General features: G+C 40.9%; 1 protein-coding gene across 4 annotated transcripts in view; it reads right to left on the bottom strand.

Annotated features, from left to right (window-relative positions):
• Positions 1-22471, bottom strand: part of ATP7A (ATPase copper transporting alpha) — a 121367-nt gene that overhangs the window by 28839 nt on the left and 70057 nt on the right. For all 4 annotated transcript variants that reach the window (XM_069062502.1, XM_069062500.1, XM_069062499.1 and 1 more), the window contains 4 exons: positions 21743-22468; positions 16599-16778; positions 1269-1432; positions 291-452 (listed from right to left, as the gene is read on the bottom strand). In XM_069062502.1, coding sequence (XP_068918603.1) covers positions 291-452; positions 1269-1432; positions 16599-16778; positions 21743-22468 — 1232 coding nt within the window. The remainder of the gene's footprint in view (positions 1-290; positions 453-1268; positions 1433-16598; positions 16779-21742; positions 22469-22471) is intronic.

The following is a 22471-nucleotide window of genomic DNA, read 5'->3' as shown; positions in this document are numbered from 1 at the left end:
GAGAGCGGGGAAATAGACTTACTCAAAAAATCCTTCCAACTGAATCTTGTTGGGAAAAATAGGAAGGGCCACATAAAGTACCCCAGACTCGTGTTTCTGTTGCTGAGCCAGAGAAGAATCATTCTAGGGGATTTTCAGGGAACTGGTTAATTCAGCTAGAATGACTCCAGGTTACAATTCAATACTAGAGAGAATAAGTAAGAAATCTTGAGCTGAGAAAATCCGACAGTTCGTAAGAAAGCTATGGGCAATAATGAAATAATGGAGAAAGGGAAAATCTTGGTACTTACTTGTATTGTATTGATAACATCCCTAGGGCCTATAATCTCTGGATCATATTTGATATGTGCTTTGTTGGTGGCCAGAGCCACAGAGCAGTAGAAGATCCCTCTGGTTTTCATAAGGGTAGATTCTATTTTATGCACACAGGAGGCACATGTCATTCCTCTCACCTGTTAAATACAAACAGTCATCTCTTTCAGAAATAACTTTTTGCTGTACATTGCATTATGGCTAATTAAGTCACAGCTGTACACAAGACAAAATTTTATACAACCAGCAGGTGGCAATCTATTTTCATATATATGTATGTGTGCATATTTGTGATCGCGCATGTGTAGTAATTCTCTGTTACCTAGGCTCTCACTGTTGAGAGATAATTATTGAAACATCTACTGAGTAGTAACATTAGAGCAGGCTGTTAATTCATCTAGATTTTCGGGGGTTTTTAAAGTGAAATCATCTGAACCACTCTACTTCCTTTAATATGCCTTCCATAAACTAGCTTTGTGTTATGTTATAAAAATAAGGAACTGCATTTTCCTCTTAAATGAAGAAACGAAAAGAGAATGAATATTCATCCAAAAAAGGACCCATGTATAGTACAGATCATCAATATTTGAGTGTCTCTCCTCTTTTTTAAGAGATTCCACAACCTATCCTAGTTACCTTATCTAAGAATTGTGCCATGACATTCTTCTCCATTCCAATTCAATCCTTCATGTTACAGTTTAAACTAATTCCTTCTTATTTTTATTTTTCTTGGAGATGACAATAGACTCAGCTACCATCTTTTGTAGGATAACCCTTCACATATATCACTTACAAGTCTGTCATTAAATCTTCATGCCTTTTACAGACTGAGTTATCCCAATTCTTTTAGCCTTTCCTCTGAAGTTCAATTTTCTAACCCTTTGATCATCTTTGTGGTTCTACTCTGCATCATCCCCAAGAACTCCATGGAAGGCTTTTAAGAAGGTCTTACTTACAATAAGTTCCAGAACCCCATCCCCTTCGTCAGCATTTTCCATGACCACAGCTCCAAATCCAAGTTCCCTGATGAATTCTGCTATCATTGGGGGCTGCACAATAGCAGCATTGTATCTTACTTCTGCCTTGCCAGCCATCAGGGCCACGAGCACAGAATAGATCCCTGAGAACATTAATAAAAGAAACAATGTAGACAACATAATACCTATAGGAAAAGAAGAGTTTTGTAATTGTCTTTTAATTAATTTTCAGTTAAAAGTAAGGCCAATGGTAAAAATACCTAAAATTAAACTAGCAAAATTAACCTTTAGGCACAGAACAAAGACAGACTGGAGGGACTGGTGTTAATGACTTCAGTGCCCTGCAAAAAGGAACCTACATATCTTGGGAAACCAAAGGTAGCAGGAAGAAATCAGCACTTGATAAAAAGCTTTTTCTTAAAGAAAAATGGATGACTCATTGAGGCAGTGCTCCATCAGACATGGTATCAAAATGATTGCTTTGCATGTGTTGCCTTCTTCTCTCCAACATGACTAAGCCCCACAAAGTCCCACTAAGCCCAGGTCTTATCTAAACTTTGTTATCTTACCCAGTTGTTAGCATAGAGCTTGGTCTGTATACAGTAAGTGCTTAGTCGTATGTGCTCAACTGGATTTGCTGAATGCAAGTGTTAAAGGTGACTCTAGCAAAATAGCCAAGAAAGGAGTAATGTACATACCGCAATGTTATCAAATAAAACTATTTTTCTTCTACTATTCTGTAGCCTGCCAGTATGTTAGATTAATTTTTTTTATTTTTCTCAATTACACTAAGATTTTTTTTGACATTCACTTTTAAAAATTTTGAGTTCCAAATTCTCTCTCTCCCTCCCGTCCACACCTTGAGAAGACAAGCAATTTGATATAGGTTATGCATGTGCAAAACATATTTCCATATTAGCCATGTCATAAAAGAAAACACAGACTAAAAAAAAAACAACCCAAGAAAAATAAAGTTTAAAAAGTATGCTACAAGGGGCGGCTAGATGGCAGTGAGTAAAGCGCTGGCCCTGGAGTCGGGAGGACCTGAGTTCGGTTCCAGCCTGAGACACTTAACACCCACACAAAAATACTAGCCATTTAACCTTGGGCAAGTTACTTAACCCCAATTGCCCTCCAAAAGGAAAAAAAAAGTATGCTACAATCAGCATTCAGACTCCATCAATTCTTTCTCTGGAGGTGGACAGCATTTTTCATCATGAGTCCTTTGGGATTGTCTTGGATCAGTATATTGCTAAGAATAGTTAAGTCACTCACAGCTGATCATTGTATAATATTGCTGTTACCATGTTCAATGTTCTCCTGGCTCTGCTCCTTTCACTCTGCATCAATTCTCACAAGTCTTAGCATGTTAGATTATCTAACAGGTATCCCATACTTCAAACACCTGGATACACGATCGATTGGTAATGGGAGAATTCATTAGCAAAACAACTACCATATACTTAGATATGAACCTTCTATTAATGATGTCTCATCTTTCTAATCAATCAACAAACATTTATTAAATGCTTATTATGTGTCGGCACTGGGGATAAAAGGCAAAACTCGAACAAGAGTCCCTGTTCCTAAGAAGCTTATCATCTAATGGAGGGAACAACAGGTTCACAAATTAATAAAAATAGGCCTTTATTGTTCATTTGATGTCTTTGTATCCCCAGTGCCGACATCATTTGTCAATGGCAATCAATAAAATGAAATGTTATTGCATCGCAAAAAATTATGAAAGGGTGTGATAGTAATGGCAATTAAAGATTCCCCTGTATTGGCTTGGTTTTCAAACTGATTGTGTTAAAACCCAGAGTTTGTTAATCCCACCTGTGGGATGGGCTTGTTGATGTGAAAAGAAAGTCCTGAACTGAGAGGAGCTGGTGATGTAGATTTGGAGAGACACTAGAGAGAGGCGGAAGATCTTTTTTTTTTGGAAGCAGCACCTCGTGGAGAGAGAGAGACTAAGAGAATTGCTGGTGGCCGCTTTGAATTGCCCTGGACTTTTGAGACCTGCCCCCTGAGCTGCCAAGGACTGAGGAGACATGGCTGTTTTGCTGGTACTTTGTCTGTCTGTTTTGATGTTGTTTTGCCAGATTTGTCCACTGGTGAAAGACAGTCCTTTTGTTGAAGAAGTCCTGGAACCTGGCTGTTCGCTAAGAAGCCCTGAGACTGTCCTGCAGACAGAGAGTGAATACTGTCCACTGGTGAGGGACGGTGCTGTTGTTGCAGGGGTCTGGGAGCCTTTCTGTTGGTTCGGAAGCCCTGAAGAAGGATTTTCTTGTTGTATGTTTACAGAAATCCTGGGAGAGGGCTTTGCTAATGTGTTCAGGGATTCTAGGACTGTTCTACAGACAGAGGATGAATTCATGAAGGGACTGGCAATGTATCTTATGGCCTTGCTAAGCCTTGTCTCCCCAGGAACTAAGATTGCTGAGAACTTGCCTCGTGTCAAGATGAAGAAAAGAGCTCCATTTGGGTATTAAGTGCTGTGTTTAAACTTGATGTAACTCTGGGGTAGATTCAATTGTGATCCAGGGGTGGGGAACTTTTGACCTTATGTTTGGAAACTAATCTCCATTTGAGAAGAGGGGCTTTGTGGTGGACTTACCTAAGGAATAGCCTGGGGTGGAGAAGTATTTAGAACAGGGACTTTGTAATTGATTGAATGATTGGAAGGTCCTGGGGTGGGGTAGTACTTGGAGATTATTTAATCACACTTAGTAAATGCTGTATTTTGAATGATGTCATGTTTTAATCTTCTCTGTTCTTGGTTGGTCACTGAATAAAATAGAGAGCACCTATGCTGGTATTTTGAACCTGGGAAGTTGCCTTTCTTTTGGCATTACATTACAAAGGGACAATTTTGGAGAAATCTGGGCAGACTTGTATGAAATGATCCAGAGTGAAGTAAGCAGAACCAAGAAAACAATTTGTACAATGACAACACTGTAAAGGAAAACAACTTTGAAAGACTTTAAGAACTCTGATCAGTGAGTGACCAATCTTGATTCTAGATGATGAAATATGCTATATACCTCCTAACAGAGAGGTGAGGGACTCAGGATGTAGAATGTCACATGCTTTCAGACATGCCTGATGTGGGAATTTGTTTTGCTTGACTGTGGATACTTGTACCTCAGTTTGGCAATAGTGCAGAGTTCATGAAGATGCTTAATGTATAATGAGCCTGGAAAGATAGGTTAAAGCCAGACTGTGAACAGTTTTAAGTGCCAAATAGAAGAGTTTATATTTTATCCTAAATTCAACAGGGAACCACTGAGGTTTCTGGAGCAGGGGAGTGGCATGGGCAGGCTCAAGCATAAGTGATAGCAAATTTGCCAACTTGTGGAAGACTGATTTTAGAGAAGAGCCTGGAGAGAGAGTCCAATTGATCCAATGTAATAATCCAGGTAAGAGGTGGTGAGAGCCTGGACTAGGGTGGTTGTGGTTTGAGTATGGAGGAGGGAATGAGTATGAGAGATTTTGAGGAAGTGGAAATAACAAGACTTGACAACTGATTAGATATGGTGAGGGAGTAAAAGTGAAAAGTCAAGAATGGCCCCTAGGATTGTAAACTTTGCAAATGGAAGAAGGGTTATATCCTTGACAAAAACAGAGAAGTTAGGAGGTGAGAGTTGAAGGTTTATGGTGAAAGATTAATTTTGTTTTGGAAATATTGAATGTGATATCACTGGATCTTAGATTTAGAGCTAGAAACTGCCTTCAAGGTCATCTAGGCCAATACCTCACAGAGGAGGAAAAGAGGCCCAGAAGGAAGAAGTAACTTGCTTAATCTGGTTTCCCAGCCCACAGTACTAAGAAGTGAAAGTAGGAGCAAAAGACAAAACTATAAAAGGCAGATAGGAACTCCCAAAGCACAGCTGACTGGTACCTTTCAGCAATGGGGAGAAGAGTCTCATACTCCTTCATAACCAGAAGGTATCATTGTTTCAAAGTTCGACTACAGAAAAGAGGGAAAGAAAGGTCCAATATATACAAATATTCACAGCAGCATTTTTTTTTTTTTGCCATAACAAAGAAATGGAAACAAAGTGGGTACCAACTGATTTGGAAATGGTTAAACAAACTGTCATATAAGAATGTAATAGGGTGGCTAAGTGGCACAGTGAATACAGCACCAGCCCTGGACTCAGGAGGACCTGAGTTCAAATTGGACCTCAGACACTTAACACTTACTAGCCTTGTGATCTTGGGCAAGTCACTTAAGCCCAATTGCTCTGCATTCCCCCCTCCACAAAAAAAGCAACAACAACAAAAAAGAATGTAATAGACTAAATACTTGATGGGACATCCAGGTGAAGATGTCAAGCAGAGAGCTGGATATGTAATCCTAGAGTTCAAGAGAAAGATATGAGGGAGTAGAAACAGGACCTCCCCGCGGCTCCGGCTTCCACCCTCCCTAATCCATGTAAAAAGGGGACTCTACACAACTTTGGAGCTGCCGAACCCACAAAATGACACAGAGAAGCTAACCTCCCACTGAGGACAGCCCGGCAGGCCGGCAGGAATCCAGCACAGCGCTCTGGGTGCCGAGCCCAGCCCCACGCTGAGGCTTTAGCCCCAGGGAGTGCCTGGCCAGCCTCGGCCAGAGGGACTCTAGAACAGCAGCAGCGGTGGCAGTTTCCAGATTTATCAACACATAGATGCGAAGGACAAGGTGAGAGGCCAGTGCAGTCTGGACTTTGGGACCAGTAAGTGGGAGTGCATGGCTTTTACCCCCGGGGCGAGAAGCCACTGAGCCTCCAGCAAAGCCAGCCAGTGCCACGAGGCAGCTTCAGCTCCTGGCCTGCAAAGTGTAGGGGAACCAAGCACCAGTCTGAGGGGTAATGGCTCTTCCTTTAACCTGCTTGGATCTGGATTGCAGTCTAGGGTGGAGGTCCTGGGGTGTGTGTCCAGCTTGCCAGAGCATGTGAGACCTCAGAGAGGGCACCCATCTAATACCTCAGGCAGCTGAGAAAACCCCAGCGTTTGGGACGAAAACTCCCCTGTCTGGTGGCAGAGTCCTACTGTGGCAAAAAGCCCAAAAGTCAAGTAATTAAGTGGCAAAATGAGCAGGCAAAAGCATTTTTGCTAAAAAGGCAAAAGCAGACAGAAGATTCCAACAGTACACTCCTATTTTGGGGACAAGAAGGAGCAAGGCATGGAACAGGAGGAAAACAGTGAAGTCAGAACTCCTGCACCAAAAGCTTCAAAAGAAAATACAAGCTGGTTACAGGCCATAGAGGACCTTAAGAAGCAGATAAGAGAAGTGGAGGAAAAATTGGGAAGAGAAATGAGAACTATGCAAGAAAATTATGAAATGAGCGTCAACAGCCTGACTGAGGAAAATAATACCTTAAAAAACAGACTGACTCAAATGGCAAAGGAGGCTCAAAAAGGCAATGAGGAGAAGAATGCCTTAAAAAGCCGAATTTGCCAGATGGAAAAAGAATCTCAAAAGCTCAATGAGGACAATCATTGTTTCAGAATTAGATTGGAGCAAACGGAAGCTAATGACTTTATGAGAAATCAAGATGCTGTTAAACAAATCCAAACAAATGAAAGAATAGAAGGCAATGTGAAATATCTCATGGGAAAAACCACTGACCTGGAAAATAGATCCAGGAGAGATAATTTAAAAATTATTGGACTACCTGAAAGCCATGACCAAAGAAAGAACCTAGAAATCATCCTCCAGGAAGTTCTCAAAGAAAACTGCCCTGATGTTTTAGAACTGGAGGGCAAAATAGAGGTTGAAAGAATCCACCGATCACCTCCTGAAAAAGATCCCAAAAAGAAAACTCCTAGGAATATTATAGCCAGGTTCTGGAATACCCAGATTAAGGAGAGAATATTACAAGCAGCCAGGAAGAAACAATTTGAATACTGTGGAAACACAATCAGGATAACCCAGGATCTGACAGCTTCTACACTGAGGGATCAAAGGGCTAGGAATGTGATATTCCGGAGGGCAAAGGAGCTGGGATTAAAACCAAGAGTCACCTACCCAGCAAAACTGAGTATCATGTTTCAGGGGAAAATATGGTCATTCAGTGGAATAGAGGACTTTCAAGCATTCTTGCTGAAAAAACCAGAGTTGAATAGAAAATTTGACATTCAGATATAAGAAGCAAGAGAAGGTAAACAGGGAAAAGAAATCATAAGGCACTGATCAAAGTTGAACTATTAACATTCCTACATGGGAAAACAGTAATTGTAACTTATGAAACTTTTCTCAGTAGTTGAAGGGATTAGAAATATATATATATATATATATATATATATATATATATATGATGTCTATATATGAGGGTATATGGGCATATGAATACATATGTGCATGTGTGTATATATGTTTAAAGGTATACATAGATAGAGGGCACAGGACCAATTTAACAGAAAGGGATGATACTTAAAAGGTGAAATTAAGAGGTAAGAGGAATATAATGAGAGGAGACAGAGAGACAGATTGGGGTAAACTATCTCATACAGAAGAGGCAAGGGAAAATGGTTACAACGGAGGGGAAGAACAGGAAGGCAAAAGGGAATGGGTAAACCTTATTGTCACTGAATTTGTCTTAGGGAGGGAATGACATACACACTAAATAGGGTATCTCACCCTACAGGAGAGTAGGGGGGGAAGGGGATGAGAGGGGGGATGATGGAAGGGAGGGCAGGCTGGGGGGAGGGAAATTGGAAGCACCCACTTTTGAAAAGGGACAGGATCAGGGTGGAGAGTGGAGTGGGTGGGAGGTGGGATGGGAGGGAGGGAAGTGTAGTCAGTCTTTTACAATATATCTACTATGTTGTTGTTTTGCATTAGCCACACATGTACAACCTATACTGAACTGCTTGTCTTCACAGTGGGGGTGAGTGACAGGGAAGGAAGGGAATGAATCTGGAATTGAAAGTTTTAAAATCAAATATTCATATATATATATATATATGTACATATATATGTGTGTGTATATATATATACATATATATATACTATTATTAATACCATCTTACATGTAATTGGGAAATAAGATATATAGGCACTGAGGCATAGAGATCCACTGGAAAAGTCGAAAGGGGTATGGGAGAAAATATGGGAGAGCAGATTGGAGGAGGGGATATCCTGTGGGACTGCTATTTGGGAGCGGTGGGTGGGGGAAAAGCGGGGAGAAAATTTGTAACTCAAAATCTGGCGGAAACGAATGATGTAAATCAGAAGTTAATAAAGCATTGTTTAAGTAAAAATAAAAGAGAAAGATATGAGAGTTTATGTACAGATTTGTGATCCATTTGCATAGAAATAATAATTGAATAGGTAGGAACTGATGAGATCACTAGAAGACTAATTACAAGGGATGGCAAAGGAAGTGGGAGGTAAGAAAGTATAAGCAGTGAGTATAGAAAGTGCAAGCAATGAGTACAGAAAGCTTCTAGAAGTTCACCTGTGAAAAGAAAGTGAGATATTGGATGATAGCTTGAAGAAATGCTAGGGTCCAGTGAAGGTTTTTGATGGGTAGAGGTGATGTGGGTATGTCTGAAGGAACTAGAGGAGGCAGTGGGTAAGGAGGAGAGGAGAAAGCAGACCAGAGGGAAAGAAGGTGGGGGAGGGGGGGAGAGGGAGAGAGAGAGACAGCAGAAAAAAGAAAGAAAAAAAGAGAGCCCAGGACAGATCCCTGGGGTACTACTACAAGGAAGCAGACATGGATGAAAATCCTGAAATGAGACCAAGAAGGATAGGTTAGACATGGAGAAGTAGAATCAGTGAAATAATGTCACGAAAACAAAGAGAAGAGGGTATCCAAAAGGAAGACAGCGTTGTCCAACAATGAAAAGAAATAAGTCAAGAAGGATAAAGACTTAAAAAATGCTCAATATTTAGCAATAAAGAGATCATTTGGTGATCTTGGGAAAAGTAGTTTCCTGGTGAGATGGAAAACTAATTACAAGGGATGGCAAAGGAAGTGAGAGATAAGAAAGAGTAAGCAGTGAGTACAGAAAGCTTCTAGGAGTTCACCTGTGAAAAGAAAGTGAGATACTTGGGGTGGCCAGGTAGCACAGCGAGTAAGAGCACCGGCTCCAGTGTTGAGAAGACCTGGAGATCGAATCCCGGGCTCAGACACTTAGCACCCACCCAGAAACACCTGGCCGTGTAACCTTGAGCAAGTTACTTAACCCCAGTTGCTTAGGGGCAGCCAGGTGGCTCAGCGAGTAAGCACCGGCTCCAGTGTCAGGATGACCTGGATCAAATCCAGGCTCAGATACTCAGCACCACACCCAGAAATAACTGGCCGTGTAACCTTGAGCAAGTTACTTAACCCCGATTGCTTTAAAAAAAAAAAAAAGAAAGTGAGATACTGGATCATAGCTTGAAGAAATGCTAGAGTCCAGTGAAGGTTTTTGATGGGTAGAGGTGATATGGGTATGTCTGAAGGAACTACAGAAGGAGGCAGTGGGTAAGGAGAAGTTGAAAAGTAGGCAAAGATAAGGGATGATCGATGGGGCAAGCTGCCAGAGATTATGGGAGGGACTAGGACCAAGAGTTGGCCCTGGCAAGGATAAGTGCCACTCCATTCTGAAGCAAAGGAGGAGAGGTTTGGAGCATTCTGAAGCAAAGGAGGAGAGGTTTTAAAGTGATTTGAAGTGTAAAGTTGGAGAGAAGAGGAAGAGAGCACAATGGATGGCCTCAATTTTTTGAATGAAGTATAAGGCAAGGTCTTATGTTGAAGAGTGGAGAGATAGTGGTATATGTACATTAAGAGAAGGCTTGGAACAGCATGTAAGAGAGGTTAGGTTTAGGAGAATGGGGCAAAAAAAATCATCCTTTACATAAAGTCAACAAGTATTTATATTAAGTACCTACGATGTGCATAGCATTTCAAAATGAAAAATTAGATTTATAGACAGATCCAGTTAAAACTGGTCTTAATAGGTCAATAGAATGGAATAGATAATTCAAAATTAGAACAAAAAACTTTCAGACTAGTGTTTGATAAACCCGATATAACCATATATTTGGAAAGGGAACTGGTCAATATAAATATTGGGAAAATTGGACAGCAGTATGGCAAAAAAAAGGGGGTTAGTGGGAGTTGATTTCACTTTTTATACCATGTATGTCAATAAATTCCAAATGAATCAATAATTTAATTTTTTAATAGAATAAAATGGAATAGGATACATAAAGTCATAACTATGAATTCCAATATCTTGGGGTATGGGAGTAGAGTGAGAAGCAGAGTATGATATGATGATGGTTCTATGTGTGGTTGAGGTAGACTGGATACAGAAGTCTTGAGAGCTGGGCAGGCTGGGATATAGTGAATAATGTCAAAGTTGGCATACTGAACTTATTTGAGAGAAAGAAGAGTAACGTGAAGGTCTGTAGCAACATGGCCCAGGACAGGATGAAATGAACTTTAAAGGAGAGGTGGTTATTGAGTGATAATGTCAGAAGGAAGGTCTGAAAGTAGCAGTGAGGAACAAGGGATATGTCAACTCTTCCCTCTGTTCCAGTGTGTCAGGGGACGAGAGAGGAGGAGCAGCCAGTCTTAAAGAGGGTACCAAGTGGGGCGACCAGGTGGTGCAGTGAGTAAGAGCGCCGGCTCCAGAGTTGGGAGACCCAGGATCGGTTCCAGCCTCAGATACTTAACACCCACACAAAATAACTGGCCATGTAACCTTAAGCAAGTTACTTAACCCCAACTGCTTTAAAAAAAAAAGGGTACCAAGAAATAAATGTGATGTTCTCAGATGAAAGCTAGAGCTGTGAATACCAGAAGATGGGAGGAATTTGACAGGAAGAAATCTAGGACAAAGAGTTGATCAACAGACGATTCCAGAGGGTAGAATGGAAAGGGAGAGTTGAGAACATGGACCAGGGAGGGCTAGGGATGAGTTACAACTTAGGGTGGAGGTGGTGGCTGCCATTTTCCTCTGCCTTTACTACTGATATTCTCTCTCTACTCTCAGTCTACTGATACCGATGAATTTTTCAGGTCTCCAGGCCAAGCACTGAGTTGGCAGCAGTCTACACGCTTAGGTGAGGGGTGTAATGTGGCCACAGACTCTAGGGGGGGCAGCCCAGTGAGGAATCTGGCCTATCAACCTGAAGGGACAGAAGTATACTCTTCTACCTCCTGAGCACCCCTTCCTCAGATGTTAATGCCTGGATTAAAAGCCCAGTCTTCCTGTGTTAGTTCTGCCTCTGCTGATATTACTACAGTGGTTACAAATAGGAGGAAATTTCTTATTTATCCAACCAATAAAAGAAAATATCAGAAGCAAAATATGTGGATATGATTACATAAAAGTGGTTTCTTCATGACACAAAGCAATACGTACAGAATAAAAGAGAAAGAAATGACTGTGGAAAAGTTCTTACCATAAATATTTCTGATAAAAATCATGTCAAAATTTTATGTGTAATTGACCCAAATTAATACAATAAAATCCATTCTCAAAGGATATGAAGGAATATTTCTTGAAAGAAGCACAAATGATCAATAACCACCTGAAAAGATGTTCAAGCTCTCTAATAATTAGAGAAATGTAAAATAAGGCTCTAAGACCTTAACCTCATGCCCATTACTTTGGTTGAGAGAGTATCAAAAAGGAACAAATTCACTTGATGGTCAAGCCACAGAACATTATTAAAAGGCCCATTATTGCATTGTTGGGGGAGCTGTGAATTGGGGCAGGCTTTTGCACACTTGGCTTTATCCAGGAAGCCACAGAACTGTTCCTACCATTTGGAAAGACATATCAAGTGTTCCAGAATGAAGAAAGCAACCTGGAATAAGAGACACACAGGCTGCACCTATGTAAAACAAAACACAATAAGCCCACCAAGAATCTGGAAGGATACACAGAAGCAGCCAAAGAGGTACAAAGAAGCCATTTTAGAGAGACTTAAAAAAAAAAAAGAAGCCAGCAACATCTCATACTGGGAATTCAGGTTGTTTTTTAAAATGTCTTTGTTTTGGTTTTGGTTTTGTCCCAATCTGGGGTTTCAATGGTACAGGGAACTCCTGCTGGGGAACTTTCTTCTAAGGATTCAAATCTGCTACTCATCTCTAACTCTCAGTTTCAGAGTGTTGGGGGTTGGGAGGAGCAAAGGTTGAGAAGTTAAGGGACTTGCCCACTATCTTGTTTGTGTATTTGAATCCAAGTCCTTCCCAGCTTAGCTAAAATGTCCAGCTAAAAAGGATTTTAATGAGGCTATTGTTCTGCCTAGGTACTTACTTCAAGACAAGTTTATTAATTAGAGAGTTATATATTTCCTTATTTAATATAGTGAAATCTTACTCATTCATAATGTTCTGGGGAAAGGTCAGGCTATGAAAGGTCTGAATCACTGAATCCTGAGTACAGATGTGTGATTTTCATCAGTAAATGGAATTCTGGGTGTGCAAACTTCCTCCACCAATGCAGATTTATTTTAGTTTTTAGTTTTTATTTATTTTTTATTTTTGCTTTTTGGAAGGCAATTGGGGTTAAATGACTTGCCCAAGGTCACAAGGCTAGTTTTTGTGTTAAGTATGTGAGGCCGGATTTGAACTTAAGACCTCCTGACTCCACGGCCGGTGCTCTATTCACTGTGCCACCTAGCCGCCCCTCACCAAAGCAGATTTAATGCAACTATAATTTCTAATCTTACTGAGGAGTTGCCTGGGGCCACTGAAAAGTTAAGTAACTTGCTTGGGATCACAGAGCTAGTAAGCCAATGAAGACAAGATGTGAACCCACATCGTCCAGACTCCTTGGCCAGTCCTCCCCCCATTAATACCACTTTGCCTCTCCTGAATCATAGGTTACTTAAAAACAGTATAGTTTCTCTAAATCTGGCCCATATAAAACCTGGGTGTGGCCGACTGATAAAAGCCAACTAATTGGCTTCTATAAGCCAGGTAGTCTCCCAAGGTAAGAGACAAGAGAACAAGGTGGAATTTGAAGTTGGTTCCAGCTGGAATTTGGAGGTTGTGAATTTGCTGCCATAATTCATACTGACATATCTCATCCCATGGACCTCAGCTCCAGGAGGTGGGCACTGGGGCAGCTCCAGAACCTTTAAAGGCTTCTTCCATCTCCTCTTAAATCATTCAACATTCACAGTAAATATATTTCTAACATGGAAATTTTGTGTAATTATCTTTTAGTGCATGTATGTATACATTCACACCTATGTATAGACATATAGAGTTCTCATTTTATGAGTGTGGTCTATATTTAGGTGACATATTCAGATTAATTTAGTAAGAACTATTTGATCACTTTTCAATATTTATACTATGACCCCAGCTATGGTAATAAAATATTGCCCAATAGAGATATTTTACCTTTGCCTTTTAGGTCTCCTAGCTTCCTTTGAGGCTCAGTTCAAAGCCCACCTTCTTCAGGAAATCTCTTCTAGGATTCCCCCCCAGCTAAAAAAACCTTTCTCTTTCCAATTACCGTCCACTCTGTGGACACATCGAGACACCTTTTAGTAATTTACACATCATGTCCCCCATTAAAATATGATTTGTTTTCAGGGGTTTTTGCCTTTGTTTGCATCCCCAGCACTTACGACAGTTCCAGACACATAGTAAGGGTTTAATAAATGCTCTTTAATTAATTGATTGATTGACTGACTGATTTTAATCAGAGACAGAGCAAAATAACACTTGGTCCAGCACTTGTCCACATTGGAATTATGAGAGGCTGAAATAATGAAGTTTCACTAAATTAATGAAGCACACACATAGAGTTTAGTGGTACTGACATTTATTGCATTAGGGACAGTATGGTCATACACTGTCACAATGATAAGGGCTTTTCTTCATATATGAGATGGTGCAGATGGTTCCCATAAGCAGGAAATGGATACTGAAGCGTTTCTCCCCAGTAGTAGGGATGGGTTTCCAATCACCTAGACACGCTTACTTGCTCTTTGTAACTAATACATATTCTTGTAAGAGATTAACATTAACAGGGATGGCAGAGAAAACAGACCTATAATCTTGATCTCATCATCAGAGGATTTTCCAATAAGCTAAATTATTTTTATCCTGTGTGAAAATTTCTGTCAAATACAAAAACAAACTTTACAGGCTAAAAAATTCTGAGTTAGCCTGAAACAACTCAAAAGCCAATTCTCTATAAAGTTTTCACTAGTTGGGGGCCACATGGAGGCCTGTGGAAAAGATGTGGGGATTCTAATGGTATGAAAACTCAGTGAGTCAATGAGTCAACAGAGATATGGCAGCCAAAGAGTTAGTGGTCCCCTAGGCTACAGCATCCAGAACTCATCACCTCACAAACTAGACTATTGCAGGAGCCTTTTCAGGGGGCAGCTTGCTAAGTCTAGGTGCTTAATAAATGTTTACTGACTGACTGACAGATCCTGAGAAGTAGCAGAATATGTTAGGAGCTCCTTGAGCAGTTCTGGGGCCCACATTTTAGGAAAGACAGTGCCAAGCTAGAATGTGTCAAGAAGAGGGCGGCAAGAACCCATAAGGGATGAAGAACATGTTTCATAGGAGGATCAGTTGAAGTGGTGATGTTTAGCCTGGAGAAGAGAAGATTTAGAGGGGAATGAAAGCTATGTTCAAGTATCTAAAAGACTGTCTTGGTGAAAAAATGAGACGTGTACTGCTTGATGCCAGTGGGCAGAACCAGGAGCCAAGGGCAAAGGTTGTAGAGACAGGCAAGATGTCATCCAGATGGAGCAGAAAAACATCCTAACAGGGACACCTAGGTGGCACAGTGAATAGAGCACCAGCCCTGGAGTCAGGAGCACCTGAGTTCAAATTCGCCCTCAGACATTTAACACTAGCTGTGTGACCTTGGGCAAGTCACTTAACCCCAATTGCCTGGCCGTCCCCCCTCCAAAAAACAAAACAAAACAATGACAAAAAAAACCCATCCTAACAATTATTAGAGCTATCCAAAAATAAAATGGGCTGGCCTGGACAGGTTGGGCTAGATGGTCCCTAAGGTTGCTTTGAACTCTTTTCTTCTAAGACTTTTCCTCCTAGAACTCCCAGAACATTCCGGTTCACATCTCTCTAGCGTATTTAGCCTATAGCATCATGAGCTCTGGTTACAGCTCTGTTTGCATCATATCCCCCTAGAAGACCTGATATTTCATGAGGGCAGAGACACTATTTCATTTAAAGTTCATTTCTCCCTCCATTAGCCAGTATGTTACTTTCTAAATAGCAGGCACTGAATAAATGATTGCTGTGGAGCAAATGTTGAATAAGAAATGGCTACTGTGGATTTAACAAGACCTTATAACCTGAAACCATATTTTGATTACATGATTATATTACCTTCAAATACTTTTATTGAAAATAGAGGTGATAATGCTGGAAGGATGCAGTGAGATTCTAGACAAACAAGATATTTCAACTAAAAGATAGGGTTAAAACTACAGATCCTCATTTTCTTTCTTTTTTTTTTAAAGCAATTGGGGTTAAGTAACTTGCTCAAGGTTACACAGCCAGTTATTTTGTGTGGGTGCTAAGTATCTGAGGCCAGAAGCGATGCCAGGCCTCCTGACACCGGGGCTGGCGCTCTTACTCATTGCGCCACCTGGCCACCCCACCTCATTTTATTTCTTTCAAACTATTTTTTAAGTTGGAAAATTAATAAATATTTACTGAATACCAACATGATCAGGTTTTGTAACCTTTCCCCAGAAGTGTTAATTACCATTAAAGAGGAATGGGGAATTTGAGCATCTGGCATAAGAACTAAACCTAGAATTTCACTAGTATAGGGCATTCCCAGATAAGGAACCTCTTAGCCAATGCAAGTGAGTACTTTCTTTCTTTCTTTTTTGCTTTTTGGAGGGCAACTGGGGTTAAGTGACTTGCCCAAGGTCACATGGCTAGTTTTTGTGTTGTGTCTGAGGCCAGATTTGAACTCAGGTCCTCTTGACTCCAAGGCCGGTGCTCTACTCACTGCCCCACCTAGCCGCCCCAAGTCAGTACTTTCTCTGCAGCTTCTGTCTTAGTTACCTAAAAGACCAAGAACGCTAAGGGGCTTGCCTGTGACTACATAAGGCTGTTCAAGTGAAAGAGATGGAACATTTTCTCTATGGAAACAAGGACAGCAACAAAAAAGTTGGTGGTCAAGGGACTAACTTCTCAGTAGGTCTTTTAGAAGCCTAGAGTGAGTTCAAGAAATCATTTATGCTTCAAAAGTTTTAAAAAGGAGATCTACAGGGCAGTCTCCAGCATCAAGACACCTCGGACCATGCAAAGTACAAAGGGTCTCCAAGTTGTCAGAAAAGAAAGCAAACACCCTTAAGTTCCTCACCTTCTTCTCTGCGGAGGTTTCTTTCGATGTTTGCTACACACGAAGCACAAGTCATGCCAGTGACCTGAATGTAGCATTTGGCCGGAGTCTTTGCCTCCTCCTTATCATGGACCAGAGGTTTGGACTCTTCTTTATCGTGAGTTGGCATCATTGGTTTGCTGCATGTTTCGTGATCTGAATCTAAAAGCAATATTTCCGATAAAGACTGTGTTATAAACAACAAAAGTTCCATTCCCAGGGGCAGGGGAAATACTGGGGGTTAGTAGTCTACACCAGAGGTTCCCAACCTATGGGCCGCTGATCATTTGAGGATCATGGAGTTATTGCAAGGGCTCCATTCCATTAATAATATATCTTCCATGGACAAAACACCCTTCATGTAAGTAGTTTTTCAAATATGCATAGATGCGATTGTGATTAATATACTACAAATCCACTTAAAGGGGTCCTAAATAAATACTTTTTGTCATTATGTATTTTCTAACATCCAACAATTAGTGAGGAATCAAGGGATTGTTGGATGCTAAACAAAGGGTGTTCATAGTACAAAAGCTTGGGAACCACACCTGCAGAGAAGCTTCCAGGTTATTTGACTATGCAAATATCCCTGGGACACCTCCAACTACTGAATAAACCAATAGGCAGCCATGAAAATCATTAAGTGACTGCAGGCAATTTGGTATGTTTCCACTGCTCTGACTCCCCATTTTCCTTAGTACCCAGTCCTGTCCAAGTGGAATCTTAAAGTGAATTAAAAGAGCACAGATCTAGTTATATCAAGTGCCATCCTGCTATGAGTAGCTGGTAGATAAATTAAGTGAAATTTTGAAATTACTTTTAATGGTCATATAAATATGTATAATACCTCTACTGAAGTAGATGTGGTTGTTTTAAGTAAAATAGGCATTAGCCTCATTGATGCTTCTCTAGATATGTGATACTTTTTGTAAGAAGTTTGGGTAAAATCCCCTTCTTGTTAATAAATCTGACGAACAGATGCTAAGAAGTAAGAGTTCTGTTCTACTCTGCCCCAGTCGGAACATGATTCTCCCCCTCAAACAAAAAATTGATATCCCTACTGGGATATAAAAATCACAGTGGAAAAGCACTCTCCTGGCCCGTAAAGGGTTTTTAAACAGTCAAAAAGGAGATTAAACTAACTTTGAAAGAGCAAAGACAAGCCTAGGTGGCAAGGATCTGCAGGCCCTTAAACTGGGTACAAGTCCCAGCTCTGCTACTTACTTCCAGCCTGCATGATCTCGGACTTACCCTCTCTGGACCTCTGTTTACTTGTCTGTAAAAAAGAGACTAACTGATTTTCTAAGGCCCTCTCCAGCTCGAAATCTATGATATATTGAAGTATGAGATTAACTCCACCTTCTATGAGGCTAAAACAAGCTTAGAGTTGAGTGAGAAGACTCTTCATTGATGACATCCCACTCAACAAAATTCCTTTACCCATGCAGCCTAATTTACACAGGTGAAGCTATCAGAAAATAACTAGCTGAGAATGTTACCCTCATTTTCATGAGGTGACACAAGGTCCATTGATCACCCTAACAGTGAGTTGGGGTAAAGGTCAAATTAGATTTGAGGATTCCTACCTAACGCTTCATCTGAATCTAACCAATAAGACCACATTTGTCAAAAACAGCAATTTTTTTCCTAATTAGTTCTAATAGGCAAAAAATAAACCTAACATTTGAAGGCTAAAAATGGTAAGGAAACTTGTATGCCCAAGCTTTTAACTGTATTCAACTGTAAAAAAATTCAGCAATTGATGGGGTACCTGGGGTCTAAGTCAATTTGTAAAACCAGTCTGTAAAATCACGTTTCCCTTTCCCAACCTCAGGCTCTGCCCCTTCCCCCTATCCGAACTCTGCCTAGGCAACACCTAGTGACTCCTTTGTTCTTCCCTCATATCTCCTCCAGTCTGGCCCAAATCTCATCTAAACTATCTATGCACTAAAGTCACAAGTTCCTCTCAGTCAGCTCTAACCTTTATCTATGCACCGAGGTCCCTTCCCTCCATCCAGTCAGCCCTGACAATGGCAGCCCTACCCTTTAAAAGTAAAAGCATGTACCCCTCTCACTCGCAGGTCCCCTAAAGGACTCATGCCCCCTTCTACAAAGCATAAAAATAAACTTCTACAACTCTCACTCCAATTAAGCCTGAGACCTTGAATTCTTTCCAGACGCTATTGCAGGTTTTCTGGTCTTAGATAAGATCAGAGTTCCTGCTGAACCTATTGGGAACTATCCCTCATCACAATGACTTTGAGTGGATGGCATGATAAAACGTTTATGCCACTAATCAAACACAAGAAAGATTCATTAAGCAGCAGCAGAGGACATGTGGGAAGAATTCTCTGCAGATCAGTAGTAATTAACGCCCTGCTGCAAGGTAAAATGTAGGGAATTTTTACCCCAATCTTTCTCCCCTGGAACAGAGAGTCTCCCTTGCAGACTCAGGAAATTCCGCTCTAATGTTCTTCCCTTTGCTCCCACTCTTCCTTCTAGAATTAACCACCACATATGAGGGTGAGGACTGAGCACAGTCTAGCCCTATACCTGCAGTGAGCTGAATAGCACTGACTACTAAGAGTCCGATGTGGTCTTTTCCCCATGGACAACTTGTTGGGGGCCTGCCTGGCATTCCTCTGTAGTGGAGCTGGTGTTCAAGGGATTTCATTTTTTTTTCATTCCCCCAAGTATAGGGAACTAGATTCTCCCAGTGTCTTAGCTGCTTTCCTGGTCATGGGGAAACAACCTGAAGTGCTGGCCCAGGAAGAGTACCAAGAAATACCAGAGCTGCCAGGGAAAAAATTCCAAAAGGTATCTCATTTTCTAAGGCAATAGTTTACCCCAGACAATGGGTAAACCTAGTTTACTTCCTAACTTAATCTTGCTTTAAAGCTCCTCACTTTTTCAAAATTACCAATAATTACTGCGAAATCCAGCTCATGCAAAAAAATCAGTTAATAATGGCAATCACTTAAAGTTTTCTTTCAGATTAATTGGGTTATTTCAACTTCGAGAGACAATTTAACCCTTCCCTATTTGTTCTTCTGCAATTTTGAATCTTAAGTCAAAGAAGTTTAACTAGGCAGCATGACTTCCAAATGCTAGTCCATAAAACAGCCAATATTTGGCTGTTTTCCAGGCAAATGACTAGTCAGGCTGAACAAAAGAAGCCTCTGCCTAACCAAAGATGGGCCTAAGGGCTTTAGTGTCAGAACAAGGGAGTCAAATAAACCAGTTCTTTTCATGAGCTTTCTTTCCTGCAGGCTATATTAGTATTCAGTTGAACAAGCATTTACTAATCTCCTACTAAGTGCAAGACTCTGTGCTAGACCATGGCCACAAGGAGTTTCACTGTATTAGGGGTTCAGTATATACAGAGAAGTAAAGTAAGAAAATGAGGGTGAGAATGCTAATGTGTGAGAATTTTTGACCCTACGGCTGAGAACTTGGATAGAGAAAAGTTACATCTTCAGTTTCACTAAACTCTAACTGAAATTTAGGATTTCCTTCAATTATTTAAAACTTATAATATGGAGAAGGGTCCATAGGATTCACCAAAAAGGACCAAAACACACTGAATAGGGGGATTGTGAGAGAACTTCCAAAGGAACTAGGTAGTATGGAAGTTAGGCCTTGAAGGAAACTATGGAATGTCTGAGGCAGGGAGGAAGAGGAAGTGCACTGTGGGCATGGAGGCAGGAGATGAAATGGCAACAGTGGAAAACAAGTAGAGTAGGTAGTAAGTAAACTAAAGAGATCGAAAAAATTCCTGAAAGAACTTTCAGTGCATTCCTGCAAACTAAATTATCACTGATAAAGCTGGTGGAGGGATTAATAAATGTTTGTCCAATTTAACTGTTTCATCTGCTGAAGTTACCACTGAAAGGGCAAGGCACTGTGTCAATACATGAGCAGAATCGGAAAAATGGCACAACAATAATGATGGATGAAACAGAATTCGGTTCTATCTGAAAACCCAGGTCCTTCTCTTAGGATCATCATCTTACCAAGTGTCAGAGTCAACATTCCCACATCAGTAACTAGTTAGTGTTTCTTGAATTGAACTGGATTCTTTGGTGGAAGGAAATTTGAAACCTCTTCTAGCCTTATCTCATCACACAGATAAGGAAAAGAAGGCACAAGGAAGCAACTTGTCTAAGGTCACAGAGCTAATTAAAAGCAGTTAGCCCTAGAATTTAGGATTCCTGGCTGTTTCCATTATACCACACTTCCTTTTAATTATTTTCCTTTGTAACTGCTGTGAAATCCCTTTAATCTGGTAAGATTACCAGAATTAGAGGTACTAAACCTTCTAGTCATTCCATGTGATTTTACTAAGACAGAGGAATAAATGTGTCAGAAACTAAGTCTTCTGAAATTCTCTATATTAAACACCAAGAAAAGGTCACCTCCTGCCATGAATGTCATCAACAGTCAATAAGAGTTCGTTCCTATTTTCCTGCCAGGGATTTGCCCCTATCACTAGGCACAGGATGTACATTTTACTTTGTCTCATTTTCTGTGAGAGCGAAATGGGAAGATTTCTGCATGATAACCTTTGCCCTCATTAGGTCAGTAGAAATGAATGAGAGGTCTAAGAACAACTTTGTGCTCCCTTTGGAGAAGCTGCCTGCTTTTTCACGTGCATTTAAATCAGAGAAGTGTATTGGGACATTTTCCATTTCACTTTCAGGCCAGGTTCAGTTCAAGTTCAAAACAATAGTAGTTTGGCCCAGTTCACCTGTTGTTGTGTATATATTTAGGACTTTGGCTCAAAGGTACCAACTAGTTCAGTTCTAGTTAGGAAAGAACAAACAGTTGGGACCAGTTTTTTTTTAATCTTAATATAAGAACCTGATTAAAATAAACACTGAACATCAAAGGATGATGGAATTAGACCATCTAGTCCAACTCCCTTAATTAACAAGGAAGGAAACTGAGACCCTGAGAGGTTAAATGACTCTTCCTTGGTCATACAGCTGGTAAGTAGGGATGGAACCTGGGGTCTTCCTGACTCCAAGTGTAGCATTCTGTCACAAAAACCAAGAGAATGGCCAAAATGGCCATTACTGCCAACAGCATCATAACATCCAGGGAAAGGCAAGTGAGAGATTAATTACCTGTTAAGGTGGCATCAAATCCCATGTCCTCTATTGCTTCCCTCAGCACTTCTGGAGAGGTCAGTAAAGGGTCGTATTCAATAGTCCCAGTGCCATTGGCAAGGGAGACGCGTATACATCTGACACCTATTTTCTTTGATATGACACCTTCTATTGATTGCACACAAGAATTACAAGTCATGCCGTCAATATTTATAACAGTTTCTTGAGTCAAAGGCTGGCTGGTGGCACTGCTACGTGGCTTCTGGAGAAAGGAGACTGTTGGAGAGGTCTGGGTGCTGTTACACTCATTGACAAGACTCACTTTATACTGCCCTGGTGAGATGGCTTCTATAGCTTTTCTCAGGGTGTCTGCAGTGATTAACTTGGGCTTGTACTTCACCACTGCAGACCTGCTCTCTAAAGAAACCACCACACTGTTTACCGCTGGGAGCGCAGCTATCTGACTCTCGATATTGGATACGCAGGATTGACAATGCATGCCATCTATGACGAAAGTGGCGGTGGAGCCCTTGGTGGATCTGGAACATTTCTGCTGCGATCCCTCGCTGGATTTGACTGGTGTGTTCTTCAGGCGCTCTATGTCGATGGTTCCCAGTCTGAGGTACTTGGGTTGCTGTTTGATGAATGCTGGGAAACCCACAGCCTCAATTTGTCTTTTTATTTCCTCCGCTGTAATAAGGTGAGGCTGATATACAATAGAGGCTTCTTGATTATCCAAGGAGACTG

This window comes from Petaurus breviceps, unplaced genomic scaffold, assembly GCF_028583685.1.
Source record: "Petaurus breviceps papuanus isolate PSGF00001 unplaced genomic scaffold, PetGlider_PUasm1.0 90459, whole genome shotgun sequence".
Lineage (NCBI taxonomy): Eukaryota > Metazoa > Chordata > Mammalia > Diprotodontia > Petauridae > Petaurus > Petaurus breviceps.
This window is presented reverse-complemented; position numbering and strand designations above follow the sequence as displayed.